The following is a 20802-nucleotide window of genomic DNA, read 5'->3' as shown; positions in this document are numbered from 1 at the left end:
CAGGAGATGGCAGTAGAAGCAGCCACAATTTAAATTATCGAAAAGGTGTGCGCTGTGTGTCTGTGTGTGTGTGCGTGTGTGTGCGAGTATCTATTTAAGCGCTGCGCAGGAAGCCATAAAAATTGTTGCTAGCAGGAAGCAGAAGCGGCGCCAACTTTTGCACAAGATACGAGCACGAGCCAAGCGAGAGTTTTTGCCAGCCATCACTCTCTCCCTTTCCCTCTCTCTCTCTCTCTGTGTCTCTGTTTCTCTCTTGGCATTTCGTTCGGCTGCCGCTGTAACGCTGCATGCGCTAAAATCGTTTAAAGTCGGCGATGTATTAGCATTTCACTTGAGAAAAGTTTATCGAAAGGCAATCATAAGGCAATTTATAAACGGACATGCAAAACTTTTGTGGCTCAAGTTAACTCAGCAGGGAACAGCAGCAGCACCACCACCACCACCACCACCAGTCCGGAAAGCAGTTAACAAATTGGAAAGCCACTTAAACTCATCACTGATAGCGGCGTCGACCAGGTCGAAAGTGCAAGTTGAGCTAAAGTTTTTAAGCCGATGGATGCCAGCGACAAAGATTTTACCAAATTGAATTGAGCTGCTTCGGATCTGGGCTATAAAAACAACAGAGCGCCGCCGATAAGCTAGTCTGCAAATGAATGCAGCTGCCTGCGCCTGTGGCTAGCAGCAGTGGCATTTACTCATTTTACTGCTTCTTCCTCAGCTCCTTTGACTTCAGCTTGAACATCTTCTTCTGCTTGTTCGCTTTCCTCTGCTTTAATCATATTAGATTAGCTGCCAAGTTGTGAGCCAATTTCAATTTGTGTGCGCTGGCAACATTTTTATTTTATTTTTTATATTTTTCTGCTCCAGCAGCCTGAGACTGAGAGAGAGAGAGGGAGTTTATTTGTGCTGTACTTAAAGTGCTAACGGTGTCAATGGAATCCGCCAGATTCTCGACTTTGCCTTAACTAATACCCAGACACTTGAGGCTCTCTATGATTTCTAATTTATATTGTCGCTGGGCCAAAGAGAGGCGTTTGGTGTGCAGCGGCTTAGCTCACTTATTTTTTATGTTACCACCTCATGCTACTCATGGCTCAGCTCCTTCTGCGTGTCGTTGACATGTCGAGTGTGCCAGTGTGTGCATGTGTGTGTGCGTGTGTGTGTGCCCTGCATGCCGTAGCATACTTTTCAGCGTTGCCATTCATTAATCAAGTTCAGGGCACTTTAAAGTGGAGATGGCTCTGGCTCTGGCTCTGGCGCGACAATGTCAGCACCTCACACAGACGCAGACACACACACACACGCGCACACATGCCCACACATTTATAAGCATAATACATAAAGCATGTTATAATGATGCAATAACAAAGCCGCAGCAGTTGGCAGCGGCCTCATAGTTAGGCAAATCCTGTGGGAGGCCTTGTTGCCACGTCTACGCCAGCCACGCCCCCCCCCTGCCCAGCACTCATCGGTCGGGCCATAAACGTTGATAAAGTCATAAAAAAAAAAAGTAAAGAAACCAAACATACCCAAGAAAGAATATAATAATAACCCAGCAGCAGCAGCAGCATCTTGACTGCCCGAACAAACAAAGGCTTAGCCAGGGGCCAGGGGACGGGCCGAGCCATTCGGCATATGTTGCCTAACAGCAGCAGCAGATTCTATAGCTGTAGCAACTGTATCAGTAGCAGTAACAATAACACATTGCGGTTCTTATCAGGAATGGCCAAAAAAAAAAAAAAAAAAAACTAAGCAAGCCCCTCCCTGGCTTATCCCAGGGGCCTCGCTCATTGCCGTCCGGTCTGCGAGTTAAATTGAGTGAACGCATGCAACTTGGGGCCATATAAGATAATAAATATGTGGATAAAAATACAAGCACACACACACACACAGACAGTGGCACACATATTGTATATATATATATAAATGTATAGCCATATATAAGTATTTGGCTAAGTAGCATACATAAAACGCACGTCCCAAGGGCGCAGTTGACACGCCAAGTACTGAACGGAAGGTGCATGCAACATTGCTACGTTGCCACGTTCCCGAAATGAGCAGCAAAGTACTGGTGTGCGTGTGTGTGTGTGTAGCGTCTCATTACGGCGACAGTCAATCAATCAATTGGACAGATCGCCAGCCAAAATGCAAAGGAACAACTTAATTTATGAGCAAAAGTTTGCAAAGGGAATGATTAAACAGCGCTTTAGCAGCTCAATGGCCATACACATGTGTGTGTGTGTGCGTGTGTGTAAGTTTTCAAAGCTCCATTGCCATCTAAACTCTGCTCTGCGTGCACGTCTGTCCGCTATCATGCATGCAATCGTCCTTCGACCAGACCTGTTGCTGCGGTTTTCCAATCAACATCCAAAACTTCACAGCAGGCGACCAAAAAGCTAATCATTATCATCAGAGGAATACCGAGCAGCGCCAGTGTGGTTTTGCCATGAATAAACGGACAATAGCTGCGGCAGACACAGTTCAAATTCGACTGTGTAGTGTATGGGCAATAATGAGAATATACAATACAGACAAATTATTTTAATTTCGTTTTATTTGCAATCTTACTACTAAATCGTACGCCGAACAATAACAAAATAAAAAGCTCAGTCTATACAATTAAATATTTAAATTAATCACTAAATCTACTCTCCGATTGGCAAGTCCAGAGCGTGAAATCCAGTAGAAAATCTTTGGGGCATCTTTAATCATCCGAACTGAGAGCAATTTGCTAATTAACAATTAAACATCCAAGTACTTTTAAGCCTGATTAATTCAATACTTTTCAAATGGCTTTTACAATTTGCATCGGATTTTGAGTTTGTTCTTTATTAATAAATGAAAAAAAAAGAAGTAGCAAGTTTTTAATACAATATAAATAACAGCTTTTTATTTTCCGAATCAAATTTCAATCAAATGTTTTTCAGTGTATTTCAAGCAGTTGCCACTTTTGTTATATTATTTTCAAGAATATTTCAACGATAGTTTTTGAGACAGTTTAAATACCTAACCTATTAAATACTTCTCCCACTCAAGTCGACACCAACTAATATAGAGTCGTTTCGTATCAGAGCCGAATTTGACTTTTGCCTTCCATACTAGGACTAAATTGTTGATTTGGTTGAACCCTCAGCCTCCCACCAGAGGTCTATTTCCTTCAACCCGCCTACATCAATTGCTGCTTAGAAGCCTTCAAACTCTGGCCTTTCCGTTAGCTGGCTGCTTCCGACGTTCCGTCAACCATTGACTTTACAATGTCATCTCATGGAGAGCCCTCGAAGCAGGATAAGGAAATCTTATACTATTCTTGCTCTTATCCCAACGATTGCTTGAACACCTTCACCTCCCACAAGAGGACCGCTCTTCACTTTCCAATATTCGATTCGAGCCAATAGAGTATTGATTTGGTAAAAGAATTTATGTAAATTGTAATATAGAAAATTTAAATTTAATAAAGTCTTCGCAGCCCCAAACTAATATGGAGAAACAAGCAGCTAATACATAGAATGCTTGAACACCTTGACCTTCTACAAGAGGACCGCTCTTCACTACAAAGAAATGTGAATAGACTTTTCTTAAAAAGTATCGCTGGTGACTCAAATCGAACGCAATATCAGTGAAAGCTCAGCATACTGCAAGAGAGTCGATCAAGAGCGCAAAGCGATTAATATTAAACGAAACTGCCACATAGTAAAAAAAAAACAAAAAAAAACTTCGAAGCCACCGACTAAATTGTTGATTTGCTTGAACACCTTCACCTTCCACAAAAGGACCGCTCTTCACTTTTTCACTATACAAACAAATGTGAATAGACTTTTCTTAAAAAGTATCGCTGGTGCTATGTCTTTAGTGACACAAACCGCACGCAATAGCAATGACAGCTCAGCATACTGCAGGAGAGTCGATCAAGAGCGCAAAGCGATTAATATTAAACGAAACTGCCACATAGTTAAAAAAAACAAAAAAACTTCGAAGCCCCCGACTAAATTGTTGATTTGGTTGAGCCCTCAGCCTCCCACCAGAGGTCTATTTCCTTCAACCCGCCGACATCAATTGCTGCTTAGAAAGCCTTCAAACTTTGGCCTTTCCGTTAGCTGGCTGCTTCCGACGTTCCGTCAGACATTGACTCTACAATGTAATCTCATGGAGAGCCCTCGAAGCAGGAGAAGCAAATCTTATACTTCACTTTCAAATATTCGATTCGAGCCAATAGAGTATTGATTTGGTAAAAGAATTGATGTAAATTGTAATATAGAAAATTTAAAGTCTTCGCAACCCCAAACTAATATGGAGAAACAAGCAGCTAATACATAGAATGCTTGAACACCTTGACCTCCCACAAGAGGACCGCTCTTTACTACAAAGAAATTTGAATAGACTTTTCTTAAAAAGTACCGCTATGTCTTCAGCGAGTAAAATCGAACGCAGTAACAATGACAGCTCAGCATACTGCAAGAGATTCGACCAAGAATATTAAACGAAACTGCCACATAGGTAAATACTTCGAACCCCCAACTAAATTGTTTATTTGGTTGAAACCTTAGCCTCCCACAAGAGGACTGTTTCCTTCAACCCGCCAACATCAATTGCTGCTGGCTGCTTCCGACGTTCCGTCAGACATTGACTCTACAATGTAATCTCATGGAGAGCCATCGAAGCAGGATAAGAAAATCTTGGTTTTGTAAAATAATAAAAAATTTAAATTTAATAAAGTCTTCGCAGCCCCCAACTAATATTGAGAAACAAACAGCTAATACATAGAATGCTTGAACACCTTGACCTCCTACAAGAGGATCGCTCTTTACTACAAAGAAATTTGAATAGACTTTTCTTAAAAAGTACCGCTGGTGCTATGTCTTCAGCGAGTAAAATCGAACGCAGTAACAATGACAGCTCAGCATACTGCAAGAGATTCCACCAAGAATATTAAACGAAACTGCCACATAGGTAGGTAAATACTTCGAACCCCCAACTAAATTGTTTATTTGGTTGAAACCTTAGCTTCCCACAAGAGGACTGTTTCCTTCAATCCGCCAACATCAATTGCTGCTGGCCGCTTCCGACGTTCCGTCAGACATTGACTCTAAAATGTCGTGGAAGCGCGCTATCTCTCTCCCTGAACCAATCATTAGGAGGAGAATAGTCACACCAATTAACGCTCCAAAATAGCGCTAATCAAGAGAGTAGCGTCGCTACTCCCGGGTTGTTGGACAGCTTCCACTACAGTTGCACACACGTACACAAAAGCGTATTCTATTTTCCAATGGATAAATTTATACAAGTTTCAAAAACTGCAGTCTCTTGGAAATTTATGAATACCTTCAGGGTGGTGCAACGCCAAAAAAAGTTATCATTATTGTTATAATAATGAATAACAAAGAGTAGAGAAGCTGTCACAACAACCCAATAGGATGGTAAACCTGGCTAAATATTAACCATCTCATGGCTTGAAGCCATTCAAGGGGCGAGATCTCGACGACTCTTTGGTCGGAGATACTTTTAACAAAACACGCTTATTTCAAAATAAATAAGCAAATCGCCCGCCAAAAAAAAAAAAAAAACAAAAATATGGGACGGCCTCGACGCTATGGTCGGCAATTAAACATACTTGTTTATAATAAATAAACAAGCAAACCGCCAACACAGTCGCAAGACTGTATGTGGCGGACCTCGACTCGAAAGTCGACTATAATAGTATTTATATAATGAATGTAATTATATGTTAAGCCGCCCAAATAAGCAAGATTTTTTCCGCGTTACCATGCGCCGTGAACTAAAACCTTTTGGGAATTTTTAGTGCCGGCACTTGAAAATCCACAGTGCGCTGCGTGTTGCCTACTTTTGTGCGACGAATGTAGAAAAATCTAGATTTAGTTGCTCAGCTGTTTTTTTTTCTATTGTTGACATCAATGGAAAAGAAAAACAAAACATAGTAAAATAATAATAATAATCATTATATTATTATTTATTAATAATTAATTGATATTAATTTTATTAATAAGCATAAATATATAAATATTAAAAAAATATATTTTTTTGTTGCTGTAAAAGTGCTTCATAGACTGCTGCACATGCGCTGTACGAATGTCTCTACTTTGACTTCACTCACAGTTTTCGCCAGGTTTGTTTCTTCCAACCACCTTTTGCAGTTGAAGAAAGTGTGTTTCGTAGCATCCATTGCATTTTCGCAATAAATACAGTTCGATTTGGCCATTTTTACCCATCTTAATTGGGTACTTTCGAAAGTATCCATGATCGGAGAGCAGTAGAAAGAGGTGCCGCCGTGCTTTCTATTTATCCACTGCTTAAGTTCGGAGATTATTTTTGTTGTTTGCTCATGGTTATCTGTGCCGAGAATTCTCCACTTTGCCGCATATTCCACATCTTCTTACGCTCTTGGGCAATCAAGTGACGGTAACGGCAGCGCCAGAGACTGTGCGATACGCCGATGTTACCCTTAAGACTGCTCGCACCTCTATCATTAATATTAATTAATAATCTTAAGTTACTATTTTGAATTTGCACTCACACACACATACCTACGCATTGGCAGTAGTGCTGGGACGTGTATAAAATAGATGAGGTTTTTAATCCATAACGATACTCTCATAAGAACAGATAGATGGATAGACTGACAGGACTAATCCGACTCAGCTCGTTGCCCTGATCATGAATATATATTCACTTTACGGGGCCTACCACGCCCACCTCTACTTATTATATATCCATATATATATATATATATATATATATATCTATACGTGCTCGCCACTGTAGGCAAGATCTGTTATTGACCCGGGTCTGTTGGAGTAATTATGTGTGATTCGGCACTTCGAGCACAAACATTATTTATTATGTAATAATATTTGTTAATTCAATGTTTTGCCAATAAAAAAACAATAAAAATAGAAAATAAATATACTTAATTTCAATTATAATAAGCTCATCATTATTATACTATTATGTTTCTTGATACCAAGCTAACTGGTTGCAGCTGCAGCAGTAGCAACAGCTGGCTGGTGTTGGATCGAGGGCTGGAGGGGAGCCGCGTTACAGCTCAGCGCCTCTGCTTGGCTGCGGCATCAGTCAATGGACTCCGCTGAGCTGCGGTCTTTGCGGCGCGGTGGCTTTGTCAGTCAAGGTCAAGTGGGCGTGGCCCGTAGTCACCCGTGGCCAGGCATCGTCAAAACATCTACAGATCAAGTGTCATAATTAAGGCCCCGGGGGAGGGGTTGGCAGAAACACGTGAATTAATGCAGCAATTGATTGGGCTAAAAGCAGTCAGCCTGAAGGCTGAGGGAGCAATTGGTCAGCTAAAAGCTGTACACGAAACACCGAACGGCGTGCTAAACAAATACCTACACTGACACACACACACACACACACACACACTCACACACCTTGTCTTGGCATATTGGGATTCCCTCGATCGATTAGATCGAAAAAGTCAATTATCAAAGTTAATTAAAATGAATTTTTGTATTCGTTATTTATATCATTTCGATTTGATTTCTAGAGAATCGCATGTTAATCCAAGACCAGAGAAAATATTGCCATATGTTAGTTACTTAGCGACTAGCAGCAACACGTTTCGAGCCCCACTCGCGATAGCGAGGTAAATCAAACCGTCGGCCACTTGAAGCTGCTGTAGCCCCTGCCCGACCCCAACGCCCCTTGACGCGCCTCTGGCACCTCTTAGCCTCATTTGCGTTAGACCCCAAAATAGTAAACAAAAAGTGTTAACGATGTGAATGCCGCTCATATGCAAAAACTTACCAAAAGCGACCAAAAATAATTGGAAACTTCAATAGCAACAGACATTGACGTGCTGACAATTAATATAAAACGACAACAATTTGCACAATAGATATATATATATATAAATATTTGACATATATACATATACATATGTATGTGTATATACATCTACGGATGAACATTTATTTGTATAGACTCAGTCAAGCGGGTTTCTGCGTATGCATCTTAAAACTCGTGCCAATAGACTCGGCAAATTTGAGCACGGGTATGTGACTGATATGAAAAGAAAGCAGATAAAACTGCTGCCAAGGGGAAAAAAGATTGCCAATTGCGGATACGAAAAATCAAGGTTTACATAAGAAATGCTCAAAAATATATATTAAACTAATATTAATTTTTTTAAATATTCGCGTAGTTGAAATTTATATATATGTATATATAAAATATATATTTATAATATTTTTTTTGTTAAATTAATATATATTTTTGCAGCATTATTTATATAAAAGACAGTAAAATTGTATTTAGAGTAATTAAATATATGTAAATAATTTGCATTAGATTTAATGTAAATTTTTTGTATCGTTGCTTATATAAAATAAAGATGTAGCCGAGTCCCGTGAAAAAAAAAATCGTATTCGATAATTCTTTATAATTTGAATTTGTGTGTAAATAAAAAAAAAAAAATTAAAATAAATAAATAAATTAAAAAAAAAATAATAATAATAATCCATTTCGTATATATATGTATAAATATATAATATATATAATATATACGAATTTAACATATTTATATATATTTATTTTTAATGTTTACCATTTTATTTATGCCAAAGTACAAATTTAATTCACAAGCATTTTACCGGCTAATTGCTAGCTGAGCCCATGCCTTTGTCTGTGGGAATTATCTTTTCGCAATAGACCCAGAGAAATTAAGGTCTATATGAAGTTTATGGCTCGACTTATATAGATTTTATATAGGTGTTTACTCTTTATGCATATTTATATATTTATTTTTTGTTTTTGAGAGACAATTGCAGAAGCTACCGCTGCTGCTGCTGCTGCTGCTGCTGTTGCTGCCGCCGCCGCTGCTGGTATTGTTGTTGCTGCAGTCGCAGCTCTCTCGCTCGCTTTATCGCTCTCGCTGCCGTCGTTGTCGCTGGCAAGCTTGGATCTGAGTGATCGACGCTTCGCTTTCCGCGGCATGCCGCATACCGCATGCCGCCCCCGTAGCGTCGTTGCGTCGCTGTCGCTGCGACGTCGCGTCGCTGGCAGCGCTTACCGTGTGCCGCCTAGCCGACGGCACTCACTAAATTCAATACAAAATTCAGTCGCTGATTTCAGCTCAACACCGCTGGTCTACGTTTACAGTACAGCTCGTTAACAAAGCCCTGCAGAAAGAAAATAAACCCAACAATAGACAATAATACACTGTCACGTCTGTCATGCTGTAGTTGTTTGTTGCATGCAAAAATACAAAAAAAAAAACAAAACAAAAAAATTAATAAAGAAAATAAAAGAAAAACTCTGAGCAGAAATCAAAACAAAGACAAAAACGCATCCTAGCTGTGATCATTGATCGAGGAATTGAAATACTACTTATTCAAGAGATAGTTGACTAAAAGTGAGTTTACCATGAGTGTGTGTGTGTGTGTGAATCTCTATGTGTGTGTGTGTGTGTGTATGCCTTTTACTACTACTAATTTCATTAGAGACATATAAATTAAATCAAATTCGCGTTTGTCGTGAAATTTGTTTGCGCTCGTTTATACAACGCTGACGCTCAATGTGTGTGTGTGTGTGTGAGTGTGCGTGTGTGTTTGACAATACAAAATGTAGCATATTGTTATTGTTGTCATTCATAGTTGATGTGCTTGCGTGCCCGTGGCATGCAACAAAATTACTAACTACAAATTGTTCACATTCATAATATTTATGTTACGCGCAGTTATTTTTTTTTTTTTTTACCTCCGCCTCGATCTCTCTCTCTCTCTCTATCTATCTTCTTCTTTTTACTATTTATGTATATTTGTATTTTTTTTTGTTTTTTTTTTTTTTTTTGTGTTTTTGTTTTGTTTGCTTTTTTAGCCTGTCATTGCCTAGATTAATGATATATAAATTTATATATGTGAAGATCATAAGTTTGGCTTTTAGTTTTGTGTGTCATTAAGTTTTTGTTGATTTCCTTTTAGTTTTTATTTTGATTAGCTTAAATTCGGTGCTCATTTGGAATTCATTTTTCTCTTCTCCTCTTTTTTTTCTCTACTGGGTTGGGGATTTTTGTTTTCAGCTTTGATTGCCAAATTAGTGTTTAGATTTACAATGCCACGTCCAGCTCAAGCTCTCATTTCAGTGAGGCTTTTTTTGCCTTTATTTATTTATTTTTATTTCTTTTATTATTTTTTTCTGATTCTGCATTTTGTTATTGTTTACGTGGAGTCGCCGCACACGTCGCTTGTCGGAACTGCCGCAATTTTCGACTGTTTAAGCCCCATAAATAAAACATTGTCTATTCAAAACTCGCTCACACAAGTCTCTGGCCCGACCCCAACGCCCACTCTCCCTTTTCTCCCTTTGTGTGTGTGTGCAACTATATTTAGCTCTTTATTTTATCATTGAATTGCGCTTGACAAAGTAAAACGTTCTTTTCTTTTCTCTTTCCTTTTTTTTTTTTTTGTCAACTAATTGTGTTTATTTTCAATTCAGACTTAGACTAAAGCCCCGTTTAATTTCATATGGTCTCGTAGGCCGCCCCCAATCAATAACCTAACGGACTATTCCGAGCGTCGATGAGCGTGTCACTCTCCCACTCTCTCTTTCTCTTTCTCTGTGTGCATCTGTCCGTGCGTGTGTGTGTGTGTGTGGGGGTGTGTGAAAAGTTTTGTCAGCAGCCGGAAATGGGTAAAAATATGATTAGAGAGACAACAACCCGGCAAAAATTTCCAGCAAATTTCCCGCAAATTGAATTTGTTTCATTAACTGGCAAAGGGTTTTTTTTTTTTTTTATTATTATTATTATTATTTTCACAGCAGCCGCGTCGCATCGTGCTGGCAAATCTAAATAATTTAATTGCCATTTGTAATATTGTTAATTATAATAATGTCCGTTATTTTGTTAATATTGAAAGCATCGCATGAGCTAAGCAATTTGTTGGCACAAGACCATCATCAAATGCAGAAAACAATAAAACAGAGCTGGCGAGAAAGATATGGCAAAGAGATAAACGACAAAGATCCATGGGAATAATTATGGCTAAAGTTCCAAGCCAACAACAGAATCATGATCTATAGCCCCATTTAGTTCAAGCTGAGATCAAGAAAGTTCCACACATATATATATATTATATAAACTTATTTATAAACTTCAATCTGGTGTGCTGGTATTTTTTTTTCCAGATTTGCGATAAGCTGGCTGGCTCGCTCAGTCAAGCATAACAATATATATACGATTCTTGGCTCTAGCTCCAATCTCGGTGATTATGCATAAAGAATAAAGAAAAAATTCAAATAAACTAGAAATTTCGTCGAACTTGGCTAAATTAATATAGCTGGCTAGCTAGCTATTCATGCATGCCCATTAGCCAAGTGACAATTGTCTATCCGCTGGCTAGTTAATATGCTAGCTCACGACACTTCCTGGTAGTGTGACACTCAGTTAAGGTCATCACACACACACACACACACACATCCCCACCCCATCCCATTAAGAGACCCAAAAGAGCAGCGCATCGATCGACGTGCGCTGTAATAGCTTTGTACTCGTTTTTTATTTACTTTTCGTTTGGGGTTCAATGCACGTTTGCTTAGAGTCGGCTCATTGGCATTGATGGCACCACTGTTCGGCTGGCTGGCTGGCTGGCTGGCTGGCTGGATGGGTAAAAGTAACTGTAGAGTTAGCCCCTACTAGGCATGCCAGTATTATGCATATCAAATCTGGTAAAACATGCCAATTACTCAATGACTTTGGAGCCAAAGACAGCTCCACTCGTTGGGTAATTTAAATAAATACGAATTTTTACGTGAATTGGTATAAAAAAGAAGCGAATATTTCAGGGCTGCCAACCGGTTAGCATTAATTGCATTCGTTGAATGAATTGCATATACTTAATAATTGATTAATGGTTCGCAGCCTAAGGCTTTGTCTAATTCGAATCAATCGGATAAATTAATCATTCTTGGTTATTGCATTTTTGACATCAAGTAGATGACGATCGCAGAGAGTTCAACTTCGTTCAAAGCCCTTCTTTGCGATTCTCATTAAAATTACTTTGCATTGTAATTGTTGGTATTGAGTTGAGTTTTAGATGGCTCCACAAAATTCCTAATATATAAATTAATAAATATCAATTATAAATCAAATTGAAGGCTGTTCATATTTAATACTTGTTAAAAAAAAAACAAAAATATTTAAAATATAATTGACTGATAATTGATCTACATATATTTATTTTCCATATTTCCAACTGATTATAATAATACAAAAAGAGACATAAATAAATAAATAACAGTCATTAGAACAGTGTAATTAAATGGGTTGCTGGGATGCTAATTGTGGGCAAGTTTAGAAGTTGTGACAAAGTTGTAAGCCACTGGGCTTGGAGTATATATTTATTTAATGTGCAAATTTGAATAGAGAGAAATTACTCTCGGCACCAAATTGAGTTTCACTTTAACGCCCTTAATTTTTATTATAAATACCACTGAAGATCATATCTCTAACTACAGTTGCAGCAATTACTAGACTACTTAACGGAGCTCAGCCAATCAGTTGCGATCAACAGATTTGATTTAAATGCAAAATGAAAAAAATAAATAAAACAAAAATTCGGCTAGTCAACTAAAAGAAAAAAACTGTATATATACCTATATAAACAGCTTAGCTGCAATTAAGCCAATTTAAACGACGACACTTTTAGGAGCGGGACAATGCATGATAATGAACTTTGTCATCCATACACACACATTTTTTGTATACCCTGAATCCATTGAAAATGGAAAATTAGGGTATAATAATTTTGGGAAAAGCTGTGTAGCCGGCAGGAGGCGTGGCAGACACGATAAGGTACTGTGGACCTACTGTGTAACTATACCTTGGGACGAATAGGAATAAAAAATTTGTAATTTACAGATTTGCAATTTCGCTCAAAATTCGGACAAAAATACCTATCTTAAGTACTAGAATTTAGTTCTTTGGAATATATGCAAACAATTATTATTAAATTATGAAAGCTTAATGGGGACGAATAGGAATAAAATGTTTGTAATTTACAGATTTTGGATACAACGTGCCCTTCGCCCAAAATTCGAGAAAAAAACCTATCTTAAGTACTATACAAACATTATTAATTAATTATTATTATTAAATTTTATTCAACAAATAAGTTCCCATAGTTTTGCCCAAGCTCATTCGCTGCCAACTCAGCTCAGTCAGCTCTTTCTGCAGGGCTCAGGGGATCTTCTAGTCGAGCAGTCTCGGCTCTTACTTGTTATATACAAATGTATTTATATACGGCGAAAATGCTCACGCATAGGTATATGCATGCATGTGTGTATGTGTGTGTGTGCCCACATGCTAGTCCCACAAATAGTACGGCTATAATTAACCCAAGCTCGACTTTAGTTGTCTTTGGGCGGCAGTGGCGTCAGCTACGGAAGTTGAAGATTAAAACAGCCAGCGATGCACTTTGTGGGTCGCTAAAGCTCTCTCCCTCTCTGCGCGTGTGTATGCATGTGCGTGTGTGTATGTATGTGCGTGTGTGTTTGTGTGTGTGTGTGTGTGTACGACTGTCAAGGTCAATTAGCTTTGTTATTTTTATTTTTTTAATTTCTGTCACTTTTAATGGATGCTAATACAAAGAGTCGTGGCTAAGCAAAGGTTTTAAATACATACATATGTATAACAAATAGTATATGAAATAAATCGCATACATGGATCGTGGATCTCATACTCATATGCCACATATACCCCATGATACTTAGCAAAGCTTGGCTAAAAATCAGAAATTTCAATTTTGTTTGTTCATGAATTTTTGCGTTATGAATTAAAAAAAAAATGGAATTATAAAAATCCCCAATAAAAATCGCTGAAAAAATATATGAGTTATTTTTTCGGCAATAAAAATATTAAAATTAGTTGATATGATAAAAATAAAAAATTCTTTATTACTCATTAATCAAATAATAATTTCTATACAAATTTTATACAAATCACAGAAATTATTTTTTTGTTCTACAATAATTATACTCGTAACGGTTTCTGATTATAACGCTATAACGTGAATATCATATGAAACATCATAGATTATAATAAAACACACGTAAAGCAATAAAGTAAACAAAAACTTTCCATTTCCACATTATTTATGCCAACATAAGCCAACAAACAAAAAACAAGTAAGAAAGTTGCAGTTGGGCAACTGCATAATAATACTCTTTCACCGTTTTAAAATCGCTTAAAGTATTCATAAATCAAATTTACGGACTTCCCGCATATACATATGTACATACATATACATATCTATGTATATTTGCTCGGATCGGATGGATGTCTTTGGGCGACAAATCTTGCTGCAATTGCACATTCCTTTGCGTATTGCTTCAATTAGTACTATGAATCTAAAAAAAATAGTGTTTAGTATGGCAAAAGTTCTGTTTAAGCTGGGCTTGGAATATAATTGATGATAATTGCTGTCTCTTGGAGGGACTACGAAATAAATATGTGTATAAATAAAATGTATATATGAATATAAATACACAAGTATACATATATACATTTCCCAAAGCCAGTTTTAAAATGTTAAGCAAAAAATATTTCAAGATGAGCTAAAGAAATGTTGATTTTTTTTATTATGTCGAATAATTTGTGTAGACCCATTTTGAAGCGTTCCCAAATTAATCGCATTAGATTTAACTTTGTTACGTTCAAATAAATAAATAAATTAAGTTAATTGAGGTGCTCAGCCGATATAAATTGCGTCCGATTACAATTGAAACTTTTTGTGCAACTTGTAAATGTAAATAATAATATATGTGTGTGTGTGTACATATATAAAGTGCGATAAGGCAGATTATTATTAAATAAATATATTCATTTTATGGAGTCGCATTAAATTCTTGAAGTTTTTACCTATCATGTGATTGCCCGAATTTACTCCAAAATACCCGAACTAATTGAAGTAAAAATTGCGTTTGGCAGTGTGAACCGAGTGAAAGAGGGGCACGAAAATCGGGTGGAAAACCCCGCTTGTTTCCGCCAATGTCTTTAACTGCGAAATGAGATGGTAAACACGCGCCCAGATAACAATGCAGACAATCAAGTGACACAAATGTAATTAGGTTTCAATTACTTTGTCATTTGATGGGAATTCTCGGAGTGCACATCGCCGCGAGAAGAAAAGAAGGGAGAGCACTTTATCGACTGCCGGAGCAGGTGCACAGCGGTACAGACAGTAATTGACAATGATAATTGTTACTGATAAAGCCGAGTGCACAGCAGCCAGTCGGCCGCCTGCCAACGACAACAACCAGTCGAGGAAGAAGAAGTGCGTGGTACAGCCTCCAGCTGAACATGGTATTCAATGCTGAAGTCGACGCCGACGCCGACGCTGATGCTGATGCTGACGTCGACATTGACATAGACGTTAGCTTTGACGTTGATGTCAGCGTGCCGCTTGATTGACACTCGGCGTACTACCAGGAAGAGCGGAAAACAAAGGCCGTACAACATGCAACGGGGCAAAGCCGTAAGATGAAAGCCGCGAGCCCAAAATCAAAATCAAAATCAAAATAGAAATAAATCAAATACAAACGAAAAAAAAAAATACTTTCGCTAACGATCTCTCACAGGCAAATAATCCAATCAGAACAAGTGGGAGATGCGCACAAAAATAGAATGACAGCAAAATGTGACAGCGGCAGCGGCGGCGGCGGCGACAAGTGAAGCTTGAGTGCCCCCGCTGGGCACCATTAATACTTATGTAGTTAAGTGGAAATTAGAGAACAGCCTCAACTAGCGATCACAACAGACGGCTTGCTGAATGATCGATTACAGTATGCCCTGATGCGATTGTGGATTCTGTGGAATGTGTGCGTGAGCCGTATTCAGCGGCAGATCTTAAAGAGAAACAGCCTAAGAGAGAGAGAGAGCTGCATATCAAATATCAGCAATGTGCATATATCGTGCATATATTGGCGAATTCGAGCCTGATTTCCATTTGAATATTGAAAGCAAGTTATAAGACTTATAAGAACTTTGCATTTTTAACTCGTTCACGATGTGAAACAGGTCTATAAAATTTAAGCAATATTTGCATTACGTGCCGTCCGACTGTCTCACTCTCTTGGGGATTGACATTTAGCATATTTACTCGTCTGTAAAGTGTCTAGATTTTTTCTTGCTTTTTTTTTTTTGATAGGGCTCTCTGGGGGCGTAACAAGTCGGGAATTACTTTTTGTCATGCAAGCTTAGGCCCCATTATTTGGGGTGCTATTAAATCTAAAAATTCACCTTTAAATATATAGCAAGCTTTTTATGCATTCTAATGACTTTTTAAGTTGTTTTAATTTATGATTTATGAACAAAAAGTAACCAAATTAAATAAAAATCATATTAACCGAATAAATTAGGCTTACAACAATTTTTGTTTTTAAATTGAAACATGGAAGTAAATAAAGTTTAATGATTTAATTTCAATAGATTAAAATGCTAACAAAAAAATGTGTATATAATTTTGAATCTAAAAAATAAATAAATAGAATAGGTTATTTATAAAATGCAACAAAATAACTTTTTTTAAAGCCCAAAGATTTAATTAAATCAAAGTTAATGATTTAATTTCATAAAACAAAATTGTTGGCACATTTGTTGGCCACAAAAAAAAAATAAATAATAATTAAATACAGAAAAATTAACTAAATAGATTAGGGTACTTACCAAAATCAAAACAACTATTAAATATCATTAAATAAAATAATTGGCAAAAAAAAAAAATTATAAAAAAAATAATAATAAAATATATGAAATAATAAATATAACAAAAAAGTGAGTAAAAACTATAATTTAAATGTTGTATGAAATCCTTTAGAGGCTAATAAGCGGCCTGGCATAATGTTCATTTACCTCTTCCCGAAATATCTGCCCCTCTACAGTGAGAGCTTTCCTTAAGGCGATTATTTTACTATTATAGGAAGAATTTCATAGGTACACTGCAGTAGAACCTAATGATTTAGCAAGAGAATTACTGTCGACCATTTTAACTATACTGACTTCAAATTACCCATTCCTGGCTTTGTAGCGTCGGCACATCTATGCATGATCAGCTATAAAGCTATTGCAGCATAACATATAAATTAAAGTAAATTAGTTGTTAAATTACATACATACACCAAGAGACAAAAAGTATTAATTAAATTAAAGTGCACAATGAGCATTTTGAGACATGTTTCTACGTGATTCGTTCGACTATTTCTGTGTCGATCGGTTTATATGGTTATCTGTGTTATTTCTTTCAATTTTATGGCCTTTGCTACAATCGCTTCTTTTTGCAGCTGGCAGCAAAACAGTTTCAATAGCTTTTTCAGAACAAAGACAAGTAAGAATGTTGCAGTCGAACGTGATCGTTAGCCACATGCTTGCTCATGATCTCAAAATCAAAATTCATATATGCAGATTTCCCATACCCCCATTTTTGGAGCAGGTAATCTTCCAGAAATTTGTCAAATTTAGGTTAAGGACTCTGTTTTATTTATTTATTTATTTTTTTAATTTTTTTAATTTTTTTATTTGACGGGATTGTACTTTGCTCCTACTCACTTTAACTTCAAGAACTACAGAGTCAAACGGAGCAAAAGGCCAGCAAGCCAATATGCTCCCTTCACTTGGTGAATGTGTATAAAGAAATAAACAATTTATATTTATAAATGTCACGATCACTTGTCTTATGTACACTTAATTAGCTATAAAGGCACAATTCAGTTGCTTTGTACACAATAATACAATAATGCATATGTCTATATATAAGAATGTATATACACATATATTATATTCACATAATATATATACTTTCATATAATGTCTTGATTAAATGCCCCAGACAATCTGTTTCAATGGAAAAAGCAAGAAAATAGCAGAAGCAAATGCAAAACTGTTTTCTGTTTTATTGTTGATATAAGGTTGATAATTGATTCGATTTACGATATTGAATGGCTTATTAATCAGTAAGCAGATTTTGATGAACTGCGATATGGTTAGTTTTAATTTACCGTTTATACACAATAAGCTGTTGTCTCTACTAAAAACAAAGCCCTGCTCTAGCTGCTCGCATCAAATGTTATTAATAGATTCGAATTACCATAGCAAATGACTATCTATATATTTTATATGATATTTATTTAGTTTATTTTAATTAGATATTTTTTTATTTCACATTATCTGCCTTCCACATTCAAATAAAGCTCTTCTATGTGCTTCTCATATTTAAATTATTACACAAATTCATCTTAAATTTCCAGTTTCTCTTGTAGAATATTTATTGCATTTTTCTCTTAAAAATTGCCCTTCTATGCAATTCTCAAGCATACCAATTCTTAATTACTTTATTTACATTCTCAATTTCGCCCCTTTAGACTTGAAGATGTCACCCAAGGACGGCGGCGCCATTGACCCGCCGAAGCACACCAATAAATATACGATTAGCCATCCCGCAATGAGTACGGCCACGCAGTTGGGCCAGGAGAAGGCTGCCGATGGGAAGACAGAAACGCCCAAAGCTGAGCGCACCTGGCGCGAAAAGCTGCGCCTGGTGGCCAACAATATCACCGTGGAGCCCATACTAGCCGCATACATAATGCCCAGCGTGCTCTCGAATCTGGCCACACAGAATCTGAACTTGGAGAAGGCGTGCCGCGTGAACATGGCCTACGGGGATGAGATCTGCGATGCGCTAACTCGCCGTCAGACGGCCAACTATACGCTGTGAGTGCAACTGATGCGAGTATTGGATAATTTCAATTGATAACTCTCTCTCTCTCTCTAATTGACAGCGAGGAGGAGACAGTGCAACAGATGGTCGCCCGTATGGCTGCATGGAAGACGGTGATTCAGTCGCTCTTCCCCTGCCTGCTGATCCTGTTCTGGGGCTCCTGGAGCGATCGCCATCGCCGTCGCAAGCCCTGCATCCTCATACCGGTGGTGGGGGAATTTCTCGGCGTTGTCGGCCTCATGCTCTGTGTCTACTTCGAGAACGCACCCATGGAGGCAGCCGCACTCACCGAGGCCATCTTTCCCTCGCTCAGCGGCGGCTGGTTCACCATGCTGATGGGCGTCTTCAGCTACATTGCGGACATAACCACCGAGGAGGAGCGCACTCTGCGCATTGGCATCCTCAACGTCTGCTTCTCGGTGGGCGTGCCCATTGGCATGGCCTTCAGTGGTGTGCTGCTCAAGTAAGTGCTCGACCCGAGCAGAGCCACTCCCCAGCATTGACTAATTATGCTCTCAATGATCATTCGATCTCCAGGCAAATTGGCTTCTATGGCGTGTTTTCCATTTCGGCGGCCTTCTATGTGCTGGCCTTTGTCTATGGCATGTTCTTCCTGGAGGAGCCGGTGGCGCGGCCGGAGAAGTCGGCGCAACAGAAGAGTCTGCTGGCGGACTTCTTTGACAAGGAGCACGTGGTGCAGACGTTCCGCGTGGCCTTCAAGAAGGGCGAAAACCAGCGGCGCCAGCGCGTCATCCTCCTGATGATCGTGGTGATGGTGATCATTGGCCCACTGCATGGCGAGATGGCGGTCACATATCTGTTCACCCGCTTTCGTTTCAACTGGTCGGAGGTGGAGTTCAGCTTCTTCTCGACCTATGCCATGTTCACGGGCCTCATCGGCGTCATCTTCTGTGTGGGCGTGCTGTCACACAAGCTGGAGATCGATGATGCTCTGGTCGGCGTGCTCTCTAGCACCTCCAAGATTCTGTCGTCGTTCGTCTACGCCTTCGCCACCCTGCCCTGGCACATGTATCTGGGCGGCCTGGTGGAGATCTTCAATGGAACGGCCTTCATAGCCATGCGCTCGATAGCCACCAAGCTGGTGTCCAAGGATGAGCTGGGCAAGGTCAATTCGCTGTTTGGCGTCGCCGAGGCCCTCATGCCCATGGTATTTGCGCCCATGTATACGACGCTGTACGCCGCCACGCTCCGGGTGCTGCCGGGCGCCTTCTTTCTGCTCGGCGGCGGTCTAACCATGTTCTCCGTGGGCATCTTTCTGTGAGTATTCCCCTCGCTTTCCCACTGCTCTTCATCTCTAATTTTGTCTATCTCTTCTCGCTCAGCTGGATGTATCGCTTCCAGGTGCGGCAACGTCGCAAGGGCAATGCCACGGACACGGAGCACGGCTCCGTGAAGGAAGCCAATGGCAACATAAATGCGATCGAGGCGCTGGCGCTGGCCAGCGAGGCCAAGGGCCAGTTGAATGGCATCATTGCCAATGTGATACACGAGTCCCTGGAGCACGCAGACTCTGCTCCCGCGGCAGCGACGGCGGCAGCGGCGATCCCGGCAGCGACGCGGCAGAATGGCATCGAGAATCACGCCTTTGTCCAGGATGCCCTGGATGCCAAGGCCAAGGATGCTTAGAGCGGCACTGCGGCATCGGGCCATCCAATTCTCCCGTCTGTTATATACATGCATACGTGTATATATGTATTTGTTGTATAATTATTCTGTACCTATATTTATTATGCTGGCCTGTAAGTTGAACTGTGAACGCCCCATGGAGATTATCTCCACGCGGCTTCAGATAGGTGAAGCAGGTCGCGTATTATCTGTACCTACGTATCGTACGATCTGTAAATGTTTTAGCTCTAAGTACCCAAAAAAAAACTTTTTTTTATTATTATCAATTGAATTTTCTATGCTATGGTTTTTTTTTTGTGCAATTTTTTTTTTTTTTTTTTTGTTAGATTTAAGTATTGTAAAAGTATTGAATAAATTTAATAACGTCCAATCGGAGGCTGACCTTTGATGGCGGAAGTGGCCGCAGGACATGTCCGAA

General features: G+C 38.9%; 1 protein-coding gene across 1 annotated transcript; it reads left to right on the top strand.

Moving 5' to 3' along the window:
- The first annotated feature begins 8929 nt into the window (after positions 1 to 8929).
- LOC115564789 (putative peptidoglycan muropeptide transporter SLC46) lies at positions 8930 to 20802 on the top strand. The gene is made up of 5 exons (XM_030389488.2): positions 8930 to 9382; positions 18382 to 18730; positions 18799 to 19200; positions 19275 to 20015; positions 20081 to 20802. Exons 2-5 carry the CDS (start codon positions 18390 to 18392, stop codon positions 20382 to 20384), a joined length of 1788 nt encoding a protein of 595 aa, XP_030245348.1. The 5' UTR covers positions 8930 to 9382; positions 18382 to 18389; the 3' UTR covers positions 20385 to 20802.

Source organism: Drosophila navojoa, chromosome X, assembly GCF_054131105.1.
Source record: "Drosophila navojoa isolate 15081-1374.11 chromosome X, UAZ_NAV_1.0, whole genome shotgun sequence".
NCBI lineage: Eukaryota > Metazoa > Arthropoda > Insecta > Diptera > Drosophilidae > Drosophila > Drosophila navojoa.
Note: the sequence above shows the minus strand (reverse complement) of the source record. Positions and strands in the feature narration are given on the sequence as shown.